This window comes from Balaenoptera musculus, chromosome 14 (genome assembly GCF_009873245.2).
Source record: "Balaenoptera musculus isolate JJ_BM4_2016_0621 chromosome 14, mBalMus1.pri.v3, whole genome shotgun sequence".
NCBI lineage: Eukaryota > Metazoa > Chordata > Mammalia > Artiodactyla > Balaenopteridae > Balaenoptera > Balaenoptera musculus.
In genome coordinates, this window is record NC_045798.1 from 51932340 (window position 1) to 51959158 (window position 26819).

Here is a 26819-nt window from a genome sequence, read left to right on the forward strand (position 1 = left end):
TAAGGGCAGGACAGGAATAAAGATGCAGTCATATTGAGAATGGACTTGAGGCCACGGGGAGGGGGAAGGGTAAGCTGGGACGAAGTGAGAGAGTGGCATGGACTTATATACACTACCAAATGTAAAACAGATAGCTAGTGGGAAGCAGCCACATAGCACAGGGAGATCAGCTCTGTGCTTTGTGTCCACCTAGAGGGGTGGGATAGGGAGGGTGGGAGGGAGACGCAAGAGAGAGGAGATATGGGGATATATGTTTATGTATAGCTGATTCACTTTGTTATACAGTAGAAACTAACACACCATTGTAAAGCAATTATACTCCAATAAAGATGTTAAAAAATAAATAAAATAAATACAAAAAAAATTTTGAGTTTTTACATATTTAGGAGCATACTTTTTCTCAGAATGATTATGTGGTTTTGTCATTTGATCTTTTGTTGGATAGTATAATAATGAGTTTTCTAACATAACACATATATTTGTATGCTTGGAATTAGTGTACACTCACTATTTTGTGCTTTGCTCTTTTCAATCATCACCATTTTATCTGGACTGTTCCTACAACCTATGTATAAAGTTGTGTGTATGTGTGTGTGTAAAGCATAAAAGAAAGAATGTAAGAAAACATATCAACATGTTAAGAATAATTCTTTAAATTATGAGATTATGAATTATTTTCACTTTACACCTCTTGTTGTCAGTTTTCTAAATTAAGATATCCTAATATTACCAGAAAAAAAAACTGTTACCTAAAAATGCCAATGCCATGCCAATTAATTATGGCTGCAGTAAGATTTAAGAGGTCAGACCTGATTCAAGGAAGCCTACTTACTTAGAGTATGTAACTTCTGTTTATTCATATTCTAGAATCCAAATTATTTTGATACCAAGGGAACTGAAAAAATAGAGTTAATATTTGTTTTTTAAAAAAGTAATAACGTGGCTTGTTTTTTTTTGTTTTGTTTTGTTTTGGGTTCTTTTGGTGAATAATGACAATCTGTGGTGACTATATTTTTCTTAACTAAGAATTTAGGACTTGATATCAACAATTTTTTTTATGATTTCTTTTTTAAAAAATTTTTGTATTGCAGTAAAAGTCACATAATATAAAACATACTATTTTAACCATATTTAAATGTACTCAGTGGCACTAAGTACATTCACATTGTTGTTCAACTCTCACCATCATCCATCTCCAGAATTTTTCACCTTCCTAAGCTGAAACTCTGTCCCCATTAAACACTAATCTCCCCATTCCCCCTCCCCACCCCCACCCTCTTTTTTTCATGATTTCTGACATTTTAAAACCTGAAAGTCTTTAAAAGGATTACAAATAATATTTAAATACATATTTATCCCTTATCTTAAGGGTTCAAATTGTATTGGCTCAAAATGGTTCCATAGCGTCTGGGACCTGCCTGACCATAGGCTGGGGCACCAGACAAGTTGCCTTTAGGAACTTCACGCACCCTCTTGGCCCCAGCGGGAGGCCACGACCCAGACACCATCTCATGGATATCTCTGCCTCGTCTGGGACTGCATACAGATATAGAAACGTAAAAACATGCGTTTATACATCAAGGCACAGAGAAACAACAATCACTGGATTTGGTGCCTTAATTGCATCTTCCAGACTCCAGGATAACCCTTATTTCTTCTGGAGTGATCAACACTTTCTGCAATGAGATTGCGCTAATTTCAGAGCTCAGGGGTTCTCTGCAGATTTGGTTCTTAACATACAGTGTACTTAAAGTGTGAAAATCTCACTTGACATTATGATCATTGGAGATTATATTTACATATAAACCATAACGTCTCCTTGCTTCTTTTTCTCTTCTCTTCTGTAGCTTTGGGCCAGATTATGTTGTATGTGGATGGGATGAATGGAGTAATAAACCACAATGAAACCATTCAGTGGCTGTACACGCTCATTGGGTCAAAGGTAAGAGAAGGTTATGATTGAACATTTTATTCAGTTTGCATATTATACGCCTATCTTTTTACCCTGTTACCCTCTCTGAGATGGTTTTGCAGAAAGAAGTCCTATTCGGCTTTGTTCCTGCCCTGTCACAGTACAAATAAGGACTACTGTTTTATAGATTAAAAAAAAAAAAAAAAACTCAAATTGCAAAGAGCTTATGAATTTTTAATGTATTTTTATTTTTTCCTTTTAAGCATTAATCAAATGCTTTTGGCACCTCTGGTTTTTAATGTTTAATTAAAACATTATGCCATGGATAGAGTATTAATATTACCTGCTGTATTTCATGTTTAATACTTTCAGTTACTTAAGTACATACTTATAAGTTATACATATGTATATGCATATTCCTATATATAGATGAATGAATTTGAGATTGCCTTTCAACTCTGCCATCAATTATAAAAGTGACCAACATTTATTAACAATTTATCTAGGCACCAGGCACCATAGTAGGTGCTTTTCAAGCATTATTGCCTTTAATCCACATAAGACCACTCTAAGGTAAATAATGCTATCCCCATTTTGTAGTTGAGGAAATAGTGCTTGGTTATGAGAACCTATCTAATTTCCCCCCCGGATCTTGGCCCACGTCTGGCTGGCCGTGCCTTGGCTGTGAGTGCCCACACTCTGGGGGTGCTGCCTTAAGGAGGAAGATCCACCCTGGTACCCAAGGGGCGCTGGAAGCTGAGTGAAGCTGTGGTGTGGTCTTCTCTGGATTCAGGTGGGACCGGGAGGTACCTGGCTGGGGGCGGGGCGGGGTGGATTTGGAGGAAGTAAGAAGGGATCCTGTCCTGAGCAGATGCTACTGAACCCAGGCTGAAGTATGGTCAGCTTGTGGGGTGAGGCACCATGGCAGAGACCACGGTGACTAGAGGAGGCAACGGGGTCAGGCAGGGAGGGTATCGAGGGCCTGGGTGGGGAATGTCAGCCTGGCTTAGGTCACAGAATCAACGTAGCTTCCCAGGGGTCCCTGCAGAACCTGTGGTCATCCCAGGCTTCTCCATCCTTATGTTCACTACCACCCCAAGTTGGGCGAGCCTGCCAAGGCTGGCAGGCACCAGCGCCATGCTCTAAGCAATGAGTCACATCCCTTGGCTTTGCTTCTCAAAGTACCTGCTTCCTAAGGACCCTGCTGTATTTCAGGAGTACTCAGCCTTGATTTGACTTTATGACAAGAATAGGTCTAGTTGAGGTGGTATCTTCCTTCCAGACTTGGTGATGGTGCCCTTGTGTGTGTGGGAGGGCCTTTCCCCTCTGGATGGCTTTGGTGTGCAATACCCACTGGGTCCCCAGGTCCTTGGTTGCCCTTACATCTTCCTCTCAATTTTCCTTTTCCCAGTATTATTGATGATAGAATCCCCCCAGTCCCGTTTTATAATAGAAACAACCATGGTTTCTCTTAGGAGACTGAAAATCTGTTCCTCTTTTTAAAAATTTGGCTCTGTTTTCTATGGAAAATGGATATGGCTCTATTTACAAACTGCTGTAGGTGACCTTACAAGCTGAGTGGAACGCTGGGCCTAATAGGCTGATTTAGCCAGGCTGAGGGAAGATGTATATCTCATATCCTGTTTCAGTGTTTTCTGATTTTTCTGTCCTTCTGCTGGGAGCCTTCCCTAACTTTCATGTTCATTTGGAAGCTGCTCCCTCCTCTGTGCTTTCTACATGGTCTCGAGGACCCCAAAAGCTAGGGAGATGGGAGAGTTTGCAATGAAAACTGACTTTATTATGGTCATGATAAAACACCAACAAACAGCCCTATTTCCAAAAGGGAATAAAACCTAGCAGCTATGCTTGTGATAGGAAAAGTGACAATCTTTTAGCTCATCACCAGGAAGGGAATAGAGGGAGAGCAAGGTCCCGGTGGTGGGAGTGGGAGGGGAGAGAGGATGGCAAAAGCAGGAAGAAGAGAAGAGAGAGAGGGGAAAGGATAAGAGGAGAGACCATGGGCTAGGAAGAAAAAGAGGAGATGAGAAAAAGGAAGTGGGCCTAACAGAAGTGCCTCTGTCCGCTCAGTAGATGGGAGGAAGGCTCAGAGCCTTCAGTGTTGCAACAACATCCTGTCAGTTTTTCTTTGGAATCATCCTGCAAGGAGAAGGGATACACAGGGACATCCTTATTGACTTCTAAATACCACGGAGAAATCACAAAATTAAAAGTCCTCAAGAATGAGTTTGTAGGAATTATGCTTCCCCCGCTTCTTTCCCTGTGTAGCACACACAGCGTTTGGGACCTTGGGCATCTCTGCTTGGGGCCTCTGTCTCCCCAGCCTCCTCCCCAGCCACTTGGGGCATCAGCATCAAATCAGTGCTGGTTTCTTTCTCCATCTTTCATTTTCCAGAAGGAAGGTCCACAATAGTCTCCAGCGCTCTTGTGTTCAATACCAGGCTAGTCACCCTGAGGAAAGGAAAATAGAGCCAAGGGTCAACCTAAGCCTTGGAGCTTATGGCATTGTTAGAAAGGAGACCGTGGGTGATGCTCGCAGCCCGTGTCCACTCTGTGATGTCGGAGGAAGGTCTCGCCTGACCCTGCAGGGGGTGCTCGCGTCCAGGCTAGTGGCTGAAAGTCAGCAGGGGTAGCAGCTACCGAGTTTGTCTTCAGTGCAGTTCTAATGAGATCACTTGTCTTTACAAAACCGGTATGGTGGTCTCAACACTCCCCCTCACCCCCATGACTGGACAGTGAGGAATCTGCAAGGACGAATGGATGCACCAACATGAGACCCTTAGCTTTTGAGAAGGAAGCCTCGGGCCCCTCCTTCAACATTCAGATTGGTCAGTACAGCCACAGTGGTTTTCCTGGTTCAAATTAAATTAAGAAATCAGGAACGCCAGGAGTCCTAGGGTTTTCTTTTTTTTTTTAAATGACATTGGAGGAGGTCAGAAATGGAGTGACATCCTGCCGAAGTGTTTATTTATTTATTTTTGATTTATTTATGGCTGTGTTGGGTCTTCGTTTCTGTGCGAGGGCTTTCTCTAGTGTGGCAAGCGGGGGCCACTCTTCATCGCGGTGCGCGGGCCTCTCACTGTCGCGGCCTCTCTTGTTGCGGAGCACAGGCTCCAGACGCGCAGGCTCAGTAGTTGTGGCTCACGGGCCCAGCTGCTCCGCGGCACGTGGGATCTTCCCAGACCAGGGCTCGAACCCGTGTTCCCTGCGTTGCCAGGCAGATTCTCAACCACTGCGCCACCAGGGAAGCCCCAGGGTTTTCTTTTGATGAAGATTTCTCAGAACCTGAAGAACAGGAACCATGAGGTCCTGTTGTTTTCACCTTAAACAGGCACAGAGTTGATGATGGAATCCTGGGTTAGAGAAACCTTGTCATTCTATTTTCCTAGTTCTTCATTTTCCTTCCATGAAAGGCAACAAGATGTGAGTCTGCCAGAGGGCCATTATGCAATATTTGCAGATATTTGAGTCTTATAGACAGAGAAAATGTTACATTTGCAGCCAAAAAATTACTTTTTAAAAGAAAGAAAAAGTGTTTTCAATAACATGTTTCATTCTATTTACAAAAATCCGTCTTTAAACTTCCCAGTCAGAGGTAAGAAGCAGATGCTCATCCCGTGGCTTTCCACACAGTATGGATTTTTTTTCTTTTAGTGTATCTGGAAGTCTCATTAATTGGGGTAAGGTGATTCAGCTTGTACAGTACAGCCTTTCGTCACCCTCACACAGAGAGTCTGCCTCTCTGTATCCGTATGGATCCCCTTCTGGCCATGGGGAGGCCCCAGGGGTTGTCCACCTCCTTGTGGGTTTCATGACCTCCTGGTGTCATCACGAAATCCGCCCATTCTGTGTTGCTGTTTCTGCATTTTTCTGTCTGCCCCTCTGAAGCTCATTCTTCCAGCTGCGCCCGAGGTTGCTGATCACAGATCTCCAGACTTTCTTTGTACTGTGTGGGGATGGCCCTGCGTCCCGACTCCCATGTAGCCTAGTTGCTAAACCTGAGTCTAGGGGAGCTCTGGCCACAGCCCCCTTTTACACGCACACACACACACACACATACTCTCTTACACACCCTAGAGAGCCATGCTCCCTCTTCTCCCTACCCCCCCCCAAACACACACACACACACACACACACACACACACTGGGAACACTGCTCAAAGTTTCGTTAGGATGGTAGAATGATGAGAAGTAACGTGCAGTGTGTAGGATGGAGGTGTGTGGATTGGGGAGAAGTTGACAGGAATGGGAAGCTGGGGGGCTAGCACAGTATCAAATCTCTGAGGTGGTGAGGCCTGGCTAAGAATTACAGCAGAAACGGAACGATGAAAATTTGGAGACATTTTGAGGAATAGCTTCCTAGGATTGGGTTTCTGCATGTAGAAAAACAAAATCAAGAATCAAAGCTAGGGTCATAGTTTTGAATCTGGGCAGCTAGAAATACATCATTGCCTCTGGCAGGAGTAGAAAAGTTGGATATTGGGGTTCATTAGCAGGAAAGCTTTGACATACTGGTTGTGAGATGAAGGCAGTGTCTCCCAGGAGAGCTAAGCAGGTGTGTCCAGGGTGCTAGGTGCTCCAGGAAGTGCTGGCTGGTTGTGGAGGAGAGGACCTTCCGTGAGCCCTTTGGTCATGGTCGTTGGCATGTCACTGCCAGTGTGGTCCACTGAGATGACCTACATGTGGGTGAGATCTGAAGCTCTTTTTAATTTTTTTTTTGGTTAAACTTTTTATTTTGAGATAATTGATAATTGTAGATTCAGATATAATTGTTAGAAATAATACATAGAGATCCTGTGTAATCTCCACCCAGTTTTCTCCAAAGGCCACATCACGCAATACTGTACTACAATATCGCAAACCAGAAGATTGAGATTTTGGTACAGTCAAGAGACAGAATATATCCATCACCAGCAGGAGCCCTAATATCACTTCCCTCCTATTCCCAACCCCACCTAAATCCCTGGCAACCATTAATCTGTTCTTCATTTCTACACTTTTGTGATTTCAAGAGTGTTATATAAATGGTAGTGTACACAGCATGTAACCTTTTGGAGCTGGCTTTTTTTCACTCAGCAGAATTATCTGAAGATTCACTGAAGTGCTTTTTGAGTTACATAATGTAAAATAGAATCCTAGCCTTGAAGAGATGGCGAAGTCTTGTTCAAGGTGTTCCTGACATTCACCAGCCACATTCCTGATACTCCGGCAGAGAGAGTGCCATTTCCCCGCAACAGCCATTGCTAGACACTGGAATTGAGGGAAAGCCTTCCTTATTGGGACCCACCTCGGCCTCTCTGTAATTAACCAAACGCTGTGCACTGCTTTCTGGAACAACACACACTCACTTCCCCATGGATGCTCTTTGAGTATTTAAAGGCAGTTATCATGCCACTCTGTCCAAACTAAACTCGATGGTTTCCACAGATAGTCCTTAGGCATGTAGTTTGCAATTCCTCATCATATGGGTTACTAATTTTTCTGTCTGTCCAGTACAAAGAATAGTAATATGGTAGGCTCCTGGAATACAGTGTCACCCTTCCACAAATCCTACCTCTGATTTCAGCAGCAGCCCTGGGTGCTGGCCCAAATCAAACTTGTAATTCAGTATACCTCCCAGATTTTTTTTGTTTTTGTTTTTTTTCCCCACTCATCCACATTTGCCAGTTTCTTCCATTCTGCATCTCTGTGATTGTTTTACACCTAAGTGCAGAACTTTGCATTTTTTTTTTCCCATTGATTTCAGGCCAGAGTTCCAGCCTCAATATACTTTTGAACTTTGCTTTGCCCATTCATCACGTTAACTCTTAATCTTAGTTTTATTTAACGTAAATTGAATAAGCAGAGTTTCTGTGTCATTGACCAAAATGTCGACAGAGGCAAGGAATGTGTAAGCCAGTGCTGCCTGCAGGTCAGCACTGATCAGTTAGGGCATTGGGGCCATCTTAGTGCAATTAGTGGGAAGGCACCTAACTCTATGATCATCCAGCCTCGTTTCTTCATTGAGTTCACAAGGTAGGCTGCATCTGGTGGTAAGGGTGGAGCTTTAGGGTCAGACAACCTGTGTGATCCTTTGGGTAGATTATTTTTTTTCTATAAAATGGAGATAATAATTTATAAAATGAGGATAATAATAATGAAGAATATGTAAAACACTGAACATTGTACCTGCACCTAAGTGCTCAGTGTTGTAAGCTAAAAACTCTTTTTCCACTTGTCCACCACCTCCTGTTTAAAAAAAAAAAGAGATGCACTCAGCTTGCCAGGACCTGTTCACCTGGAAACTGCTGGTCCCGGGTGTTTCCCTCTCTTTTCTAAGTGCTCATGATACATTCGTCCAAAATATGTCTTGCATGGGTAAAACTTCTATTCACTCTTTTTGCTTCTGTGTTTCATTTGGGCAATTTCTACTGACTTATCATCAAGGAAACTGATTCTGTGTTCCGCTGTGTTGAGTCTTCCTGATGAACTTCTGGACACAATCTTCATCTCCTTTAATGCTTTTTATTTCCAGCATTTCCATTTGAATCTTTCTTATAGTTTCTCTCTGCTGAAATGTATCTGCTTATGCAAGTTGTGTACCTTTTCCACTAGTCTTTAACGTATTAATCATTGTGAATTTTATAGTTCCAGTATTGAATCAAGTCTAAGTCTGGTTCGGTTGATGGCTTCATTTCTTGACAGCAGGGGTGGGGAGTTGGGGCTTTCCTGCTTTTTTGTACATCTTGTAATTTTTGGTTGAAAGCTTGGTATCATGTATAGGACAGTATAGACTGAGGTAGGTAGTACTTATGCCTATAAATGGACAAGCCTCTAACGCTAGGCTATTAGAGAGGTTGTCAGTCTGCTCTCGAGGGGAGCAGGGTTTGGGTTTTGCTGTTGCTCTGGTATGTTCCTGCACCACCAGTTTTCAAGTTCCTTAAGGTATTATCTTGTGCTTGAGGTGAGGACTGGTTTGCCAAAGGGTTTTTCTCAAAGTTCCTTTTTCACTGTCAGCTTTAGACCTTTTTTATGCGTCTGAGCCTCAGAGGGGGTCTCTCTCCGTGCTCCTGTCCCCCCCGCTAGCGATAAGCACCAGTGACACTTCCTGGACTGGACTTTCTCCATCATCTTTGTTTTCGACGTTGGTCTTCAGAAGCATCAATGTGCCTGGGTCTTGGGGGTGGGGCTATCTCAGTGATCCTGTACCTCCCTCGGTAGTAGGGGACCTCTAAAGTTCTGTGCTGAGGATGGTTTCCTGCCCCTGCCCCAGCAGCACAGAGTCTTATTCTTTTCCCTTCTCCTACGCCACCTGTGCATCAGGGGCAACAAGATTTGCTGTCCTTCCCTGTGGCTTACGGCTTTTGTCTCACAGAGGAGAAGGCTCAGGGCGTAGTTTCCTGCCTGTCCAGGTGGTATGGTGGTTGCTCCCTCCTCCTGTGGGGTGAGTGCTGCTGTTCCCATTATCTGGTTGTGCGTCCCCCAGCCTGCACCATGCGGAGACTTTCTTAGGTCTCCACCCCTGCCCCGATCTTCCTCGTGGTGCCGTGGAGGTCATTGGATAGCGGCTGTGAGTGGATGCTGAATCCCTTTGTGTCTGTAGTTCCCAGGGGTACCCCATACTCTCATGATAGTCTATCCTTGGCCATTTGCTAAAACTATGATCTGAGTTTGACTTGTTGCTCGGTATGGTGGCTCCATCTTCCTTCTCTGCTCTACTTAGATGGGCCATTGCTGTGTCCCACCTTTTCTTGGTGGAAGAAAAACTGTCCCTTTTTAGATTTCATGCTATGTGGTTGCCCTGAAATCCCATCTCTCTAGTGGATTCAAGAGAATTTGATTTTAATGATTATTTGGCCTTTTTTCTTGTTAGGTTTGGGGCAACACTCTTTGTAGCTTTCTGAGTAGAAGCCAGAGGTTCAATTTTGTATATTTAAAAACACTATAAATAAAATACCATGAGATCTACTCAGGCAATGAATTCTATCAGATTTTTATGTTTAATCTTTCCAAATTACTTGAATTAATGTGTATTTTATTAATAGAAATTTGGATTAAAACTAATTTCATGATGCAGTTAATGATAACAGATTGAAGAAAAAACAGCTAAAGTTTATTGGTGTAATATGAAATCTTGATATTAAAAAATAACCTTTTAAAACTTTTACTGATTTTTTTATGATTGTAAGAGTAATATATTCTCTTTGTATAAAACTTTAGAAATACAAAAAATAAAGTAAAAATCACCTGAAATGCTACTGTATAGATATAAAGATTGTTAACTTTGTACGTTTCTTTGTACTTTTTTTCTTTGAAATGTTCTTACGTAGTTAACTCTAAATATATTATAAGCATTTTCCTGTATTATTATGGCATTTCAAAAACATAACATTTAATGCCTATGTAATATTTAATCATACAAGTGTACTATAATTTATTTGATTTTTCTCATATTGTAAAACCAAATTGTTTCTAATTATGTACTATAGAGCTTCTTTGTTTCTTCATGAAGACATATTTAGTGAATGAGGTTATGTTTCAATTTTTTCCATGTTTATCAATACTTCATTAGGTAAGATTTTTTAAATTCCACAAGTTGTAATGGCAGGTTCAAGTAATATTTGTGTCAGAGATATTATGGGTGCAAAGAGCCAGCCTCTTCTTTATAGCTATTGCTCTTTTGCTGGTTATTTGGCTCCGTACACCCAGAAAACTAATTCTCACTGATTTGATCTCTTGGATGCCCCCATATGCGGATAATCTCAGTGGAAGGAAAAAAAAAGGAAGTTTTACTAGTCATTGTTTGGGAAGAGGGAGAGGCCAGAGGTTCAAGCCAGACCTTAAACGAGCCAGCAGGTTGAGGGGACCCCATGGTCCAGGTTGGGTCTCCAGCCACAAAGCTGGAACAGCAGTTTCTTCAATCCACTCTGAGATGATCTAGTTCAGGGAGCTGATATGTGGAAGGAACCACAACTCTCCAGAGGCTTATCGATAAACCAGAACAGCAGCTTACTATTTCACTGGGAATAGCCCTACCAGCTCAGGTCTGCCTCTGCCAGCACCGCCAACCCGCATCCCTGCAGCCTCTCTCCACCTGCCAGTACTCACCTGCCCACCCTTCTCCAGCCATCCAAGGAGATGTGAGCTGACTGCCGAACTCTTGCCAATAGCACATTCACCATTCCTGAGGTTTGCTTGTTGTCCACTGTCATGTTTCCAGAGCTGGCTATTTATATGAGAAAGTTCTTTAACTTTGGTTATTCCTTGGAGAAGGATATGTGCCACATTCCCCCAAGGCTTATGTTTTTGCACCAGAGGGAAAGATGGGGTTCCCTGTAGTATAGTAGAAAGAATCAGATAGGCCTGGTTTTTCTTTGATTTCCTCCAGAAATTAGCTACGTGACAAGTCACATAGCCTCCTAGACCAGGAGATTTTGCATCTGAAGATGGAGATATCACTCATGGGAAAAGTCCCCACCCTGGTTGATTCCCCCCTTCATTTTGCAGATACTCTCAAGGTGTTCCTTCAGGCAGTATTTCAGTGCAGGGTTTTCGGTAGTGCTTAGTTAACAACAGTGGATTTATGTTACCTGTTATCAACTAACTCTTCATAGTTACATTGAGTATCCTAAGGGAAAGTTAGCACAGTGGATGTTTTCTGGTCTTGTCCACTTTTAGTCATTATTCTTTAAAGAAACCTCCAGCTAAATCCCAGAATTTTATCTCAATAGAACATGTTCATTTGTAGCATTATTTACCATCTTGACATTTATTTGAATTATTTTTGAATAGTCTTCTGTATTTTACATTCTGTAAGATTTCCTACCACTGACTAGTAAAAACTTAAGGGGTTACCAGCCTCACACTTGGCTACTCCGTTAATCACCAAGTTGGTTCCCTTTCTGCAAATTGCACTGGGTCATAAACAGGTCGGCCATCAGGGTTTGAGGCAGGTGACTTCCTGTCCTGGCAGATGTGCCAACCTTAGTGTGTTCACCCCTCCCCCACAGAAACCTGAAAGCTACAGCTCAGAATTCTGGACTCAGGGAATATATTTGGGCCCATACTTTATTTCTGATAAGATCCACCTCATTTTGCAGACAACATCACAGAAGGGGAAAGATTTGGAGTCCAAGGTATCTGTTTGATAACCAGTTACAAAAGCTTTCGGGCCCATTCTGAGCTTTTCGCTTAGGAATTCTGAGCTTAAGTATATGTTTAAGAGAAGTTCTTAAAGATAAGTATCTTAAGTCACTTGAATTTTTTGTTGTTGTTAAAATATTTAGTATATTCTTAGTTCTGGTAAGCTTGTAAACAATGTGGCAAAGCTTTGTGGATCCAGTTAACCTTACAATTTCTAATTCAGTTTTAATAACCAGCATCCCCTCTTATAACATATTTATTCTTTTTTAGTGGAAAATGAAACAAATAGAATGAAGCATGTCTTTCTAACCCCCTTTGTAATTTAAATCCTGAGGTTTGGAAATTATTTTCTTTTTATGGTTGCTGAATTTTAGAAGAGGAGTAGGAATTTGGAGATTTCGGGGAATACTTTTATTTCTACCTAACAAGCAGCATATTTGACCTGCTAAGTGTAGTTGTTGGTTTTCTCTAAGTACAATAAAACATGAAGGGAGTTCCGGTTTGCTTTTAAGTGCAGAATTATTGAGAAGCTGCCTTTTATTCCTTTTCCACACATTTGGTGGTTACATTTTTTTTTTTAAAGATGTATTTATTGATTGATTGATTGATTCCTATGTTGGGTCTTTGTTTCTGTGCTAGGGCTTTCTCTAGTTGCGGCAAGCGGGGGCCACTCTTCATCGCGGTGCGCGGGCCTCTCACTATCGTGGCCTCTCTTGTTGCGGAGCACAGGCTCCAGACGCGCAGGCTCAGTAATTGTGGCTCACGGGCCCAGTCGCTCCGCGGCATGTGGGATCCTCCCAGACCAGGGCTCGAACCCATGTCCCTCGCATTAGCAGGCTGACTCTCAACCACTGCACCACCAGGGAATCCCTGGTGGTTACATTTTATCCAAAACCTAGACTCCTGGGTTCTGTACAGGCTGACTCCACGCCCTCCCTGTGGGTTGACCCGGAAAATTAAAAAAAACCCAAAGCCAAAAATCAGCCAAGTACTGTGCGGACACCATCCTCCTTCTCTCAGTCCCTGCCTCCCTGACACGGAGGTGACGCTGGAGTCCCGAGTTGTTCATGCAGTTGTTCATGGAAGCTCGGTCCCTGACTGAGGCTTGACCTGACAAGTGCTGCATCCCTGGGTCATCAGGCATCCTTGTTCCTCTGAAGCCTCATGGCTCCTATTTTACGCTGTGTACGAGCAGAGAGTGAGAATGACAGCTGCAGCCAAGAGGAAGGCTCATACGTGTGAGAAGCACAGCTCAGTGCTGGCTGCATGTGCTTGTCCTTGTGCAAAGGGGTTGTCTCAGATTCCTGTTATATACTGTGATTTAGCTGCATGTTTTAAAGCAATATAAAGCATAATTTATTATAATGGACAGCGCTAAAATAGACTACAGTACTAGTTTTTCCTAGAATGTAATTATAGTTGAACTTTAAATTACACAGAGGTTAGGGACACAGACCCTCCCAGGAGTCAAAAATCCATATATGAATTACAGTCAGCTCTCCGTATTTGTGGTTCCTCTGTATCCTCGGTTCTGTATCCATTGTTCTGCACCTGTGGATTCAACCAGCCACGGATCATGTAATATTGTAGTACTTACTTTTGAAAAAAATCTGCATATAAGTGGACCTGTGCAGTTCAAAGGGTTATTCAAGGGTCGACTGTATATAAAAAGTAGGTAATGTGTAGCCCAAAGGCTGAATCTCGACCCCCAGTGTGTTTCCTCCAACCCTAAAAAAGAGGGCTTATTTGTGTTAGCAGGAACCCACAGGTTGTCACACGGCTCTTCCGCCCCATGGAAGCCCCGAAGGGCGGCTGGATCAGCCCTGAGCCTGTCCAACTGTCTCTTCTCCCCACTGCAAGGGCCCTGCTCTGGGAAGCGCTCCCTGTTCTCAGCAGCCTGGCTCCGAGGGCCCCTAACACGGTAACGCTCTCAGTTGTGTGGTATGGAGGTGTCCTGAGTCCTCTCTCCGCAGCAGGAGGACCATCTCCTTAAAGGCAGGGCTACAGCTTCCTGACTCCCTCAGGGAACCTCGCTGGGTGCTGGGCATCTGGAAGGCACTCAAGACATTGAAAGAAGAAGCAGAGCCTCTTGGGATTCGGAGGGACTTTAAATGGGCTCAGCCAGCTCACCCCCATCCGGGTTCTGACTTCCTTCTGCAATAGCCTTAGCAAGGGCCACTCAGAACCTCTGGATGTGGGGAACCTACTACCCCAGCATCTGGTTGGTCTTAGAGCCACTGCTTCTGAGGCTGACTCCGTGTTGCCGTGTTTTAACTGTTTTGTGACCAGTTGCTTTGTCTTCCCAAGCGATTGCTTTGCCTTCCCAAGCGATTGATGCTCCATAAGAATGAGAATCTATTCTTACTGATTTTCCCTCAGTGCTAGATGGATAGGCCGGTGTGTGAGCCTGTGAGTCATTGCAGTGAAACCCCTCATTAGAACATGAAGGAGCGCCAGGCAGAGATGAAAATGTCATGGGAGTGTCACTGCCCTTTGAGAAACCTTCAGTGTCTGAGCCACGCAGTAGAGTGTGTGCTGGCATCCGAGCCGCTTGCTCCCGCCCCCTCATTTGCGGTCCTTGCTCCTGCTGCCACAGTGGGCCTGCCTCTCCTTACCCATCACTGGCCTCTGGTTTGCCTCTTCTCAGCAGGTCGGGAAGCTCAGTGGCCACTCCTGTTAGCATGTGTCTTAGGGGAAGTGCTGTGGCACCAGGTGTGGATTTTTAAGAGCTTTGAGATGAACAGCGTGTTTGGACTTGGAGGAGTGGCTGTGTGGCCTCCATTGTGGCTATTCCAAGGTTTTGGAGGGTTTTGATAGCTGTCCAGGTTCTGGAGGGCATCAAATTAAGTGAATTCTGGAAAAATAAGGGTTTGATGTAGAAATCTTTTGAAGTCAGGTACTTTTATTACTTTCAAGTCTGTGCAGTAATGTTAGTGAGGTATTTATCAGGAGGAGTCCTGCCGGATGTATTTTGATGGTTAGTTGGGACATGCTTGCAATTAGTACCATTCATTTCCATAAAATTAACGTGCTAATGCTCTTTCTCTAAAGTAGTTTAACTATCTAATGTGTTTGTGATTAATTTCACATAGTAAGTCTTCCAAACATAAATAAACGTCCACTTAGACTCAGTAGAAGCCAAATTCGTAGAAACCTAAAATCATGAATCAGAAGAGTTTAGGGATTTTTAAAAAGTAAAATAACAGTGCCAAAAGATCTCTAAACAGAGCCTTTATTGCAAAGGAGAAGATGACATGAATAGGCATGTTGAGACTAATAGAGAAAGAAGGCTCCCTGAGAAAACAGTCAGTGGTTTCTTACTTAGAGAGCCTCATATGGGAGAGTGGGTCCCTGGGACCATGCCGGCCAAGGCCCCGTGACCACAGAGATGCCCAGAAGGGGGTCCTGCTGAGACCAGCTGATGGGGGAGTGGGCTGGGCAGCAACCAGCTTCTTTCCCACGAAGGCACTGAGGAGGCTGAAACCACATAATAATAGTGCACCCACTGAGGAGGGCGCCAAGCCTGGGCTTGCTGGGTTGTTTTATTTACTTGAAGAAATTTTTTTCAGCTCTCAACGTACAAAGATAGCACAGTTCATCATGCCATGCCTTCCCCTCCTGCCCCCAACCTTGTAGTTGCTGAGGAAAATACTCTGGAATTTAGTCTGTTCTCAGTCAGGGAGAGCAGAGAATGTGGGATTCAGGTTAGGAAGGTGAAAACGTTCTGAAGAGTTCAGAGCCCTCCCAAGAACTCAGGTCCCACTGCGATAAGGATGTCGCTGTGAGGACAGAAGCCCAGTAGGCTGGTTGTCCTCCGTGAAGTTGTCGGGGCGTGGAGTGGGGGGTACGAGGCTGGCTACACAAACATTAGCGGCTGGGTGTGCAGAGCAAACCGCGGTGAGAAGGGCGCGCCGGCCTGCCCTTCGTGTGCAATACCGACCCAGTAGTTCCTCGGGGCAGACGCTGTCTCCTGTGTGTCAAATAAAATAGCATCTCTGCCACCAGGTAACTTCTGCTCTAGTCGGGGGCAACAGAGGAATATCAGGTGAACAAACTTGTATGTAGCGATTTCAGGTCATGATAAAGGATGTGAAGAAAATAGAACAGGGTGATGTGAGTGACCAGGGGGCTCCTTTAGATGAAGTAGTCAGGAAGGCACTTCCCATGACGGGAAATTTCTCAGACCTGGAGGATAAGGAAAGGCCAGTCCTGTGGTGACTGGTTAGGGAATAGCCAATGAGAAGACTGAGTCATGCACAAGCTTCAGTATGTGAAAAGCGCATGGTCACATGACTAAAGAAAGGTGGCTAGTGGAAGCTCCCTGGGCAGAGGGAGAGTGACAGGAGATGAGGTCAGAGAGCTTGGCAGAGACATAAAGCCCACAGGGGTGGATTCCACCCTGAATGTGACGCGGAGCGAGTAGAGGGTTGAGAGTGCCCGGGTCACTCTGGCTGCAGTCTGGAGAATGGACTTCATGGTGACAAGCCCAGAAGTACTTCGGAGGCTCTCATGGTGGACAGGGAGATGGTGATGTGGATGGAGTCAGGCAAGGACAGCCGCTGACAGCCCTGGACGACGGAGTCATCGTAGGATTGGGTGGGAGAAGAGCAGGGTGACTCCCGCTTGCACTCAGTGGATGGCGGGGCCTCGTCCTGAGGTGGCGACTGTGGAAGGAACGTGCTGGCAGTGGTCGGTGGGATGGAATGGGCATGAGTGCAAATCAGGAGTTCTCTTTGGGCCGTATTGAATTTGAGGGCCGGTCAGCATTCGAGTGGCGATGTCAGGGGCCAGGCCTGGAGAGCACGGAGTCAGAGATGGGACTTAAAACTAAGAGCCTGGATCAACTCGCCTAGAGAGAGTGCACGGCAAGGGAGCAGGGGGAGCCGTGAGCTCTGAGGCCTTCCCACACCTGGAGGTTGAGCTCTTCAGAAGGAGCCAGCAAAACAGTAGCCATCCAGGTGGGAGACTGCGGTCGGCCATGGCGAGAGGAAATTGCTTCTGGAGGGAGCAGCTGATTGTGTCACGTGCTGCTGAGGGCTGAGCCAAAGTGAGCACAGAAGAGTAACCAGTGACCAACACGGAGGTCATCGGCAACCTTGACAAGAGTAATTTAACCTGCGCGGTGGAGATAGAAACGCTGTCAGCTTGGATTGACCAGTCCGTGGGAAGTGAGGAAGGGGAGCCCGGGAGGGTGGCAACTCTTTTGAAATGTTTTCCTATAAAGGGGAGCTGGGAACCACGGCACTGGCTGGAGAGAGATGTGGAATTAAGGAAAAGCCAGCTGGCTCACTAGGGAAGTATGACAGAGGAGAAGGGGCAAAGGGTAGAGGGAGGTGCATGTATTTGGAGAAATGACTGGGGTGGGTGGCGGTTTCCCGCTGTTTCCCGCGGCGGGTGCAGGGCTCCAGTTCTCCCCTAACGCGTACACATGCCCCTAATAATTCGACGTGAGCTGATGCCTGCCGGGGCACTCGGCCTTTCTCCTCTGCAGAGTGAGTGGAGAGCCTGGAGCCGATTCTCCACGGCCACGGGGGTGGGGCGAGGGGGCGTGGGCTGATTGGCTGGTCCTTACCTGATCCGTTCATCCAGCGAGCAAACATGGCTGAGCCCATTCTGTGCCAGGTGTAGTTCCAGGCCCTTCAGACACGATGCAGATCGGCCCCTGTCCCCTAGAAAGCGCTTTCTGCTGGTGGGGGGCGGGGCACTGCCCAGCCACCTGCTGGGGGTGGGAGGAGCAGCCCCGAGGCAGGTTTGCTGTTTCTTAGAAGCAAGATTTGAACCCATTTCCAGGAGGAAGTTGGTGTGTGAGTTCCTTGAGAAGGAGGTTGTGGAAGGAAGTGGGGTGCAGGAAAGGAGACTGTGGGTGAAGGTAGCAGCTGCAGCACCTGCGGGAACGGGCAGGGAGCTGAGCTGGAACCCCCCGGGCTGCCACAGTCCCCCAGCTGCTGAGCTGAGTTAGGGATCTGCGGCAGCATCGGTTGGGAGGTTGGGGAATTTCTCTGGGTGAGTGACCCTCGGCCCGCGCGCGTGAAGGGGGGCCCCTGGGCTACGTGTGGCTCCTCGTGAGTGCAGTGCTCTGGGCCCAGGACTGTGGGGCGAGGCCCCAGGCAGCCCTCTCTGCAGGTTTAAGGACCAGGACTTGGTTCAGGTGACCTATTGTGACCATGGACAAGTCAGTTAACCTGCTGTGCCTGCTTCCTCACCAGAAAAATGAGAATCGATTGTTCTACTTCAGAATGATCTAGTCTGGGTAAAATGAAATAACTAACCCAGCAGCTGTTACCTCGTTTGTTGAGACACCATTGGTGTGAGCTCTGGGGCCAAAGACCTTGCGTTCAATTCTGGTTCTATTTCTGGCTGTGCAATCTTGGGCAGGGGACTCTGTGCCTCAGTCTGCTGACCTGTGCAATGGAGACAATACTAACGCCTGCCTTCTGAGGCGTCCAGTGAAGGAATCTGTGTAATTGCTGAGAAGAGGGGCTGGGTGCCAGCTGCTGTTAGGACGAAGCTTTCAGGCATCCCCGCCGTGTCTGCAGCTACACGATGGTTGTATCTTTTCTCTGCAGTTCCGCCTGGTGGTGAAGACAGCCCTGAAGCTGCTGCTGGTCTTTGTGGAGTACTCGGAGTCCAATGCACCTCTTCTGATTCAGGCCGTCTCTGCTGTGGACACAAAAAGGGGTGAGTGGCCCCTCCCTACTATGTCATCGAAGTACAAGTGCCTAATGTTAAGAAGGCTTCCACTTTTTACATGTTCAAAACAGAATCAAGAATGAACAGAATTCCCTTTGTGTGGACTTCCCACCGCAGGAAGCATATATTTTAAGATAGTTAAGGGTACAAAGATTAGGTTAGGGAGGGAACAGTGAAAGGAAAGCACTCCTGGGCTAACCCAGGACAGGTCAGACCCCAGCTTATCTTTATGCTCTGTCTTCAGCCTCCACGACTGAACACACAGAACCAGTTCCTTATCCTCTTTTCCCATCCTGCTGGGATCACTCTCACTCCTTCCTCTCTTCCCCTCACACCTGCTTTGTTGGCTCTGACCCCTAGATGTTCCCTGAATGTTCTCGCTTCCCTGCATCCCACACCCTCACCGTCCCTCACCTGGCATCCCTTGCCTCCCTGAATGTTCTCCCTTCCCTGGCATGCCCACCCCCGCCTCTGCTGTTGGAGGATTCTTCTGAAGCACAAATTTGGCCACATCGTTTTCCATCTAAAGCCCGCCAGTGGCTTCCCGGTGCCCACAGGATTAGGACCTGACCCTTCGCCATCTAGCCCCTACCCACCCGTCACCCCCGCCTCCTACCCGGCCTGCACCACACCCTCCCTATCTTGGATCAGACGGGCATATGCTCTCAAAGCCCTCACGCGTCCCTATTCTCTGCTGTGCTGTTGTCATTGCCCGTCTCCCATGAGTGTGTGCCTGCTCAAGGGCAGGGTGTCTGTCTCTTCTTGGTGTCCCAGCACCTGGCTGGCCCACAGCAGGCAGGCCTGCTGTACACACTTGATGACGAATGAGCTTTGGATTTGGTTTACTGTAAAGCAGGCTGTGGCTCCTATAATACTGTGAAGCCTGAGGCTAAAATGGGGTTTTTTGTTTTGTTTTGTTCTTTTTTTTTTTTTTTAAAGATAATGTTCTTTTCTTTTTTTATAGCTACTTTATTTATTTATTTATTTATTTATTTATTTTTGGCTGTGTTGGGTCTTCGGTTCGTGCGAGGGCTTTCTCTAGTTGCGGCAAGCGGGGGCCACTCTTCATCGCGGTGCGGGAACCGCTCTTCATCGCGGTGCGCGGGCCTTTCACTATCGCGGCCCCTCCCGTTGCGGGGCACAGGCTCCAGACGCGCAGGCTCAGTAGTTGTGGCTCACGGGCCCAGCTGCTCCGCGGCATGTGGGATCCTCCCAGACCAGGGCTCGAACCCGTGTCCCCTGCATTAGCAGGCAGATTCTCAACCACTGCGCCACCAGGGAAGCCCTGTTTTGTTCTTTTAAAAATATTTCAGTTTTGCTCCTCAGTAGGACATTTTTATTAACATTATCATCCCCACAAAGACTCTAATAAGAAGAAAAACGTGATAACATTAACTTTTTTCTTTTTATAACAGTAACACTCTGTAGAAAATTTGGAAAAAACAATGTAAAAGAGACCGTAAAAAATCACCTCTAATCTCGCCAGAGAGAATTGTTGTTAACATATTGATGTATGGTTTTGTGTATGTGTGTGTGTGTGTCTCTGCATGTGCACACACATGTTTATGAACAAGTCAGCTGAGGGACAACTGTCAAAAAGGAATGAGAGGCCTAAATAGCCCTCTTTGATTCAAACCACTTGTGTCTCTGACTTAGCATTGCTCAGAGACCCACATCCAGGGCTGAATCCAAAGATGAAAGAAAGCAGCTTACTAGTTACTTTGAAAGTTTGAATATAAGTTAATGAAAGCCATCCAGGACCATGAGCTGGGCTCCTGCACTTTCCCCACAAACACGCAGGCAGACCTCAGTCCCCAGCACGGTGGATTGCAGGCTGGAGGGGACTCCAGGCCCGTGTGTAGGTGTATCACAGAGGCAGTCCCTAGTGTGTGGTTGGGGGCTGTGAGTCTGGAAAGTGGATCCCAGACAGGGGCGGGTTTCTTTCTGCCACAGCCTGTTGCCATCTGAAGCACGAGCGTGAAGACCCTCATGGCCTCAAGAGCAGATCAATGGGACTCCCTGAGAATCCTAATGAAGGCTCTCAATGGCTCAGAAGCCAGGCTGGGCTTTCCCAGGGCCAGTCAATGAGGCCTAAGGCCAAAGGTGGGTACTTGGGGAGAGAGTGAGGCCAATCCTTTCATCTGTCCTTGGAAGATTCATACTCCATCCTCCAACCCTGGGGGTTGCTTTAGGACAATTAGCGGACTCTTCATTTTCCTGTCCTAAATTTCAGGTAACCCATGGGCCCTTGTCATGGGAGCCATGTTAGAGGGGACAACCTTCTTGTGACCTTGAGGTTCTCCTTTGGCTTCATTGGGTTGGGAGCTCATAGTTTCCTTCCTCGGACGGCACGTTTCATGGAGGGCATGTTGTGGAGGTAGAGGAGTGATCCCGAGGGCACTCCACCCCCAAGACTCTACCTGCAGACCCAGTAAGAGGCTCTCAGCTATACTCTATCCCCCAAGACAAAACAATGGCCATCTTCTCCCAATTTGTAAAAATATAAAATCAAAACGGCCAAGGGGTTGTTTTTTCAACGTCACGATTTTTGCCTATAAAATTTCTTAAGCTTCTGGCAAGTGCTGTCATCTGTCTGCTGAGCACTAGTGGCTGAGAACAGAAAGGAACCACACTGATGGAAAAACTCAGCCATAGCTTATCACGTGTGGTTCATTCCCATGTTTCTCTATGACATGTGTGGTCTTGGCCATGATTTTACAACATATACATATAACATCATCCTCTTTTACTGCTAGTAAAATTGTTCCTGAACCCTGTGCTGGAATTGGACCACTGAATAGGTCATGCTCTTCTGCTGGGAGCAGCCTGACTCGCAGGTGTGTTTCCACCTGGCAAGGTTAGAAGCTGCTCTCGCTCTCCAGTCCCCTCTCAGCTGGACCAGCAAGTAGACACATGTGCCAGAGGTGACTGAGGGCCAGCCGAGTACGTCCATTTCCACACAAGTTTATAAATAAGCCATAAATTTGACTCCTCAAGGTGGCTTTAGACTCATTTTGGGGGGGATAGGGTGGAGAATGGGCATGTTATAGACTTTTTTAGTAGAAAGGAATTCATTTGGATGATGAAAACTGTTAAATTTAAAGAATCAGCAAAGAAAATCAACAAATGAGCTACAAGGCCTCAAAAATTACTGCCACCTACAGCAAATGAAGTTGTCTGAGAACAAGTTCCTCTGGTTGCTTTATAAACATCCCACATCCCACACGTGGGTTAACCAGAAGTGTTCATTTGTGAGCATGGATGGACAATTTGCTGTCAGGCCAAGAGTGGGCCCGTTAGGGAGCAGCAATAAAAGCTGAGAGATCTAGGTGTTTCATAGAGACTAATAAATATGTATGAATTAATGAAAAGTAAACGGGCCCTACTTGATCCCGGCAATTGCCACTTTGGTTCAGGGGCTAGAATGAAATGGTGGATTGGAGTTAGTCTCTAGGGCATGGCTCAGTGTCACACCTGTCTGCGCATACTGCAGGGGCAGACTCTTTTTTTTTTTTTTAAAGATTATTTATTTATTTATTTATTTATTTTTGGCTGCACGGGGTCTTGGTTGTGGCATGCGGGATCTTCATTGAGGCATGCGGGATCTTTCATTGCGGCACGCGGGCTTCTCTCTAATGGTGGCGTGCAGGTTTTTTTTCTCTCTCTAGTTATGGCGCACAGGCTCCAGAGCGTGTGGGCTCTGTAATTTGCGGCACACGGTCTCTCTAGTTGAGGCGCGCAAGCTCAGTAGTTGTGGCGTGCGGGCTTAGTTGCCCTGCGACGTGTGGGATCTTAGTTCCCTGCCCAGAGATCTAACCCGCGTCCCCTGCATTGGAAGGCGGATTCTTTACCACTGGACCAGCAGGGAAGTCCCAGGGGCAACTGTTTTGCGTGCATCTTCAAGTCAGTTTCTCTTCCTAGTGGATGGGGCCAGGCAGGAAGAGAGAAAGGCAGTAAGCACTCGTGGAAGCCCACGGGAGGGCCTTGCTTTGTCATTTTGCTATCATCAGAGACTTCCTTTCCTGGGGACCTTCGCTGTGGTGATCAACAGGAAACTGGTCGAGAACCCTCTGCTCCCCTGGGCGGGGTGTCCCTCCCTCTGACTGTATGAGTTTGCCTCTCAGACACAGGGGGCGGCACTTATTTTGTTCCCTACAGACTGGGTAACTTATTTTGAAATTTCAGTCATAAATCTTGAGTCCTGCTAATTTGGTTCAGCACTGCTTTTGAAGAAGTTCCATTTTTCATTTGAATGTGAGGTGATGAGATATGACATAATTTCTAAACATGTGTCTAACACATGATTAACAGGGGAAAAAGAATCCAGCCATCTTTTCAAGCGATCCCGTCTCTGACTTCTGCTCAAGGATACATTGCTCTGTGAAGAATGCACAGAGCATGGTGGAGGTTAGAGTGGACAGAACTCAAGCTCTGTTTCCATTGCTGCTTAGAGCAGAAGTATACCTGTTAAGGGTTCATTGATCACGCTCAAAGGCTTGGAACATGCTGCTGGGACCTTGTATTTGAGTGTTAGACCAACTTGTGTACAAGGCATCGTGCAAAATAGCTTACTATTTTCTTTTGGGTTTAATACAGAGACTCGGGGGGAGAGTAAGAGGGAGAAGTACTGAGCGGTTTATTCTGTGCTTATTTATTCTGGGTTGAGGGAGGGGTGCTACGGTTTGGTGGGAGGAGGAGCCTGGCCTGGGAGCCTGTGTGGAAGGCCTGTGGGTCCGTGTGGGTGTCCTCCACCCACCACTGCAGTGGCAGCTACTGCTATTCGAGTGCCTGCCATGCAACAGACACTGTTCTAAGCGTTCTTCATATACAACTCATTTGTTTGACAGATATTTAAGTGCCAACCATGTGCTTGCAAACATCAGAGAAAAACCAGGCTTTCATGGAACCTATACTCACTCCAGTGTTTGGGGTGGAGGAAGGGGAGGTGGAGTTGGAGGGAGACGGATGATAATGTTGAAGGAAATGACTGTCTCCTGATGTTCTCCATCAGTGCTCATGAGAATCGACAAAGTGCTCTACCTCCATGACACCTCACAGTGAGCCTCTAGGGTGGATCCGATCCCTCCAGGTTAGACGCGTCTCTCTGGCCTCTGTTCATTCCACTACTTTGGGGCTCGGTTTCGTTCTCTGTTATGTGAAGGGGGAAGATCGTGTGGCTTATGATTCTAACACAGGACCATCCCCTACCTACACGTACACACACGTAAACCCCAAATGGAGCAACAAAGGTGATGGTGGTGGGGGTGAACTGGACCATTTAGTTCTGACAGGTGGCAGCTCCTGGGACAGTTACGACTGCTGGTGCTTGACACAGGCCAGCTGGAGCCCTGCCAGGGCTATTTGTGTTGAACTAGAAGGTTTCTTCCCCTTCCCCTTCGTTCTTCTAAAAATTTTCTATTTTCTGGTCCCCAAACAGTCAAAGGACAATAAACATTTATCCCAACAGTGTATGAATACATGCAAATTTCCAGTCTTGAAATCCTTAAATGGTAAAAAGGGAATCAGATATTACAGCTGAAAAACACGGTTTTTAATTAAGCCAGTGTTTGAGTGTTTTCATTATAATGGATAAACTGGTGCACAGATATGTGTGTCTGCATGGGAAAGAGAGAGAGAGAGAGAGAGAGGAAGAGAGGAGATAGTCCATGCACATCCCTCTCTCCGGGATGCCTGCGGTTGCTCCTTGGCCTTTCCTTCCCCAGGCCCTGTTTGACATGTGTGGCTCCAAAGTAAGGAACCAGGAAGCAGTTCTGGGCCCCCGAGCCCCACTAAGAATCCTTCGCATTGATGCTGTCTCTCTTGCATAGGCTTTTCTTTACGCATACGTGGGGAACCCAGTAGAACTCGTGTGTTCGTGTTTTGTACTGAGGTTGGGTGTGAGTGTGAATGACGAAGTTGTCCTTGTTATGAACATGAGCAAAGGCACCTGGAATGCTTGACCTATACTTGGACAGTGAGACCCATGACCTACTGACCACACTGATTGTCTTGAGGGTGGAAACAGTTACTTTGCTGGGCTTTGAAGAACAGGTGTAGACTTCAAAATAGTTTGATGATAAAGATCAGCAAGAAGATAATTTTCAACAGTTAGTAGGCAAAGGATCATGCTTTTGTGTTCACAGTAACAAAGGGTCATAGAAGCTTAGTCCATAGGTTCATAGTTTGGACCAACTGGGCAGCTAGTCCGAAGGAAAAGGCTTTTTGTTCCCTTGCTGGGAGCACCAACACACCTTTACATCAAACTACATCTGTGTCTTTCACATTGTATAGTAGGTGCCTATTCCTTTTAAAATTCTCCTGTCTTCTTTTCTTACTGTGTGCATTTAACCCTCTGGCTCTTTTAAAACTGCCCCAGTTTAACCCACCCATGCCCTCTCAGGGGTCTCCAGTCACTAGTCAGACATTTTATTGAGCACCTACTGTGTGCCGGGCACTCTGCCAAGGGCACAGAGATAAGACAGGACACATCACTGCCCTTGGGGAGCTTTTGTTCTCAAGGCCAGGAAATCAGCTCTGACATAACCCATCCATGAATCAGCATTTGTAACCCACTGGTTTTAGGTTATTTCAGACTTTACTTTTTCAGCAAAAATAAGCCATATGCCTTTGAGATCTTTATAGAGAAAGCAGGAAAGAGCTGCACGTTCCACACCGCCACGCCAAGGGCAAGGCAGTACTTCACTACAGATGTTTATCTCCAGTGTAGGAAATCACATCAGGGTGTCATGTACCCTTTGTGGCCTTGGCCTTGGCTTGGCGATCCTGAACGTGGAGGGTTTCCCTGCCCTCCCTGGAGCCACGGGACAGCCTCCAGGAGCCTCCCCCCGGAGCCCCACTGAGGAGTCACCTCTTGCACCAAACCTTCCTCAGCCATCGCACTGCAAGAGACAGACCTCCCTCGCTGAGTGACAGGCTTGGCTAAGCGCTTTGCCTTCTAAGTGCTTTTACCCCGTGCTGAGGTGTGTTCCTGTACTTATGCCTAACTGTTCCATTTGATTATAAGCCTCTTGATGACAGACTCCCAGAGACGCAGTTCCTTGGTACCTGGTTGATGCTTAAATAGTTATTTGTGCCTTGATTGAATAGAGATAATATACTTCTGTTCTTGAAATGTTTGCTAGATGGACGTTTCACGGTTATTGTTTGAAGTCCATTGCTAGATTGACTGTAAAGCCCTCCTGCATCCCCTTTCCTTGCAGGAGATGGACATACAGAGAGTACTTACAAAGAATTTCCACACTTAGAGAGTAAAATGCATGGTCTAAAAAAGCTGCATATGAATGGATTTTTAAAAAATCACCTATTTAATATAAAGGCAACTTTTCAAACAAACTGATAGGCATCCTGACACTGAAGAGTATACATTTTCAAGTAGACAAGGATGACATGGTATATCGTCACCTAATTGGAAACATATTCAAGTCCATCCTAAGAATTGTGTCATGCTTTGAAATTTGGTGACTGAAAGGCACTGCCATCATTGGGTGATAAGTCTCTGGGTAAACTGTGATGTGAATTGGACAAGGAGTGTTGAATTGCTGTTTCTAATGATTTTTTGCTTTATTCCTAGGAGTCAAACCTTGGTCAAATATCATGGAAATCCTGGAGGAAAAGGATGGGGTCGACACGGAGTTGCTGGTTTATGCAATGACTTTAGTGAACAAGGTCGGTTGATGTTTGTTATGGGTTGAACTGTATCCCCCCACCCCAAAAGATGTGTTCCTGTAGATGTGTTCCTGAAGCCCTAACCCCTGGTACCTGTGAATGTGATCTTATTTGGAAATAGGATCTTTGCAGATGTAATCAGGTTAAGATGAGGTCATTAGGGTGGGCTCTAATCCAATAGGACTGGTGTCCTTATAAGAAGAGGAAAAGAGACACACATAGAGGGAAGACAAGGGTAGACACACATACATGAGGAAGACAGCCAGCAAAAGCAGGGGCAGAGATTGGAGTGATACATCTGTAAGCTGAGGACCGCCAACGGATGCTAAGGATTGTCAGTAGCCAATCCCGGATGAAGCAAGGAAGGATCCTACCCTAGAGCCATCGGAGA

At 46.0% G+C, this 26819-nt stretch overlaps 1 protein-coding gene across 5 annotated transcripts in view; it reads left to right on the plus strand.

The window, feature by feature from the left end:
- The window catches only part of FHOD3 (formin homology 2 domain containing 3), a 491767-nt gene that overhangs the window by 278581 nt on the left and 186367 nt on the right, over positions 1-26819 (plus strand). For all 5 annotated transcript variants that reach the window (XM_036822951.1, XM_036822949.1, XM_036822950.1 and 2 more), the window contains exons 6-8: positions 1848-1942; positions 18619-18730; positions 26334-26428. In XM_036822951.1, coding sequence (XP_036678846.1) covers positions 1848-1942; positions 18619-18730; positions 26334-26428 — 302 coding nt within the window. The remainder of the gene's footprint in view (positions 1-1847; positions 1943-18618; positions 18731-26333; positions 26429-26819) is intronic.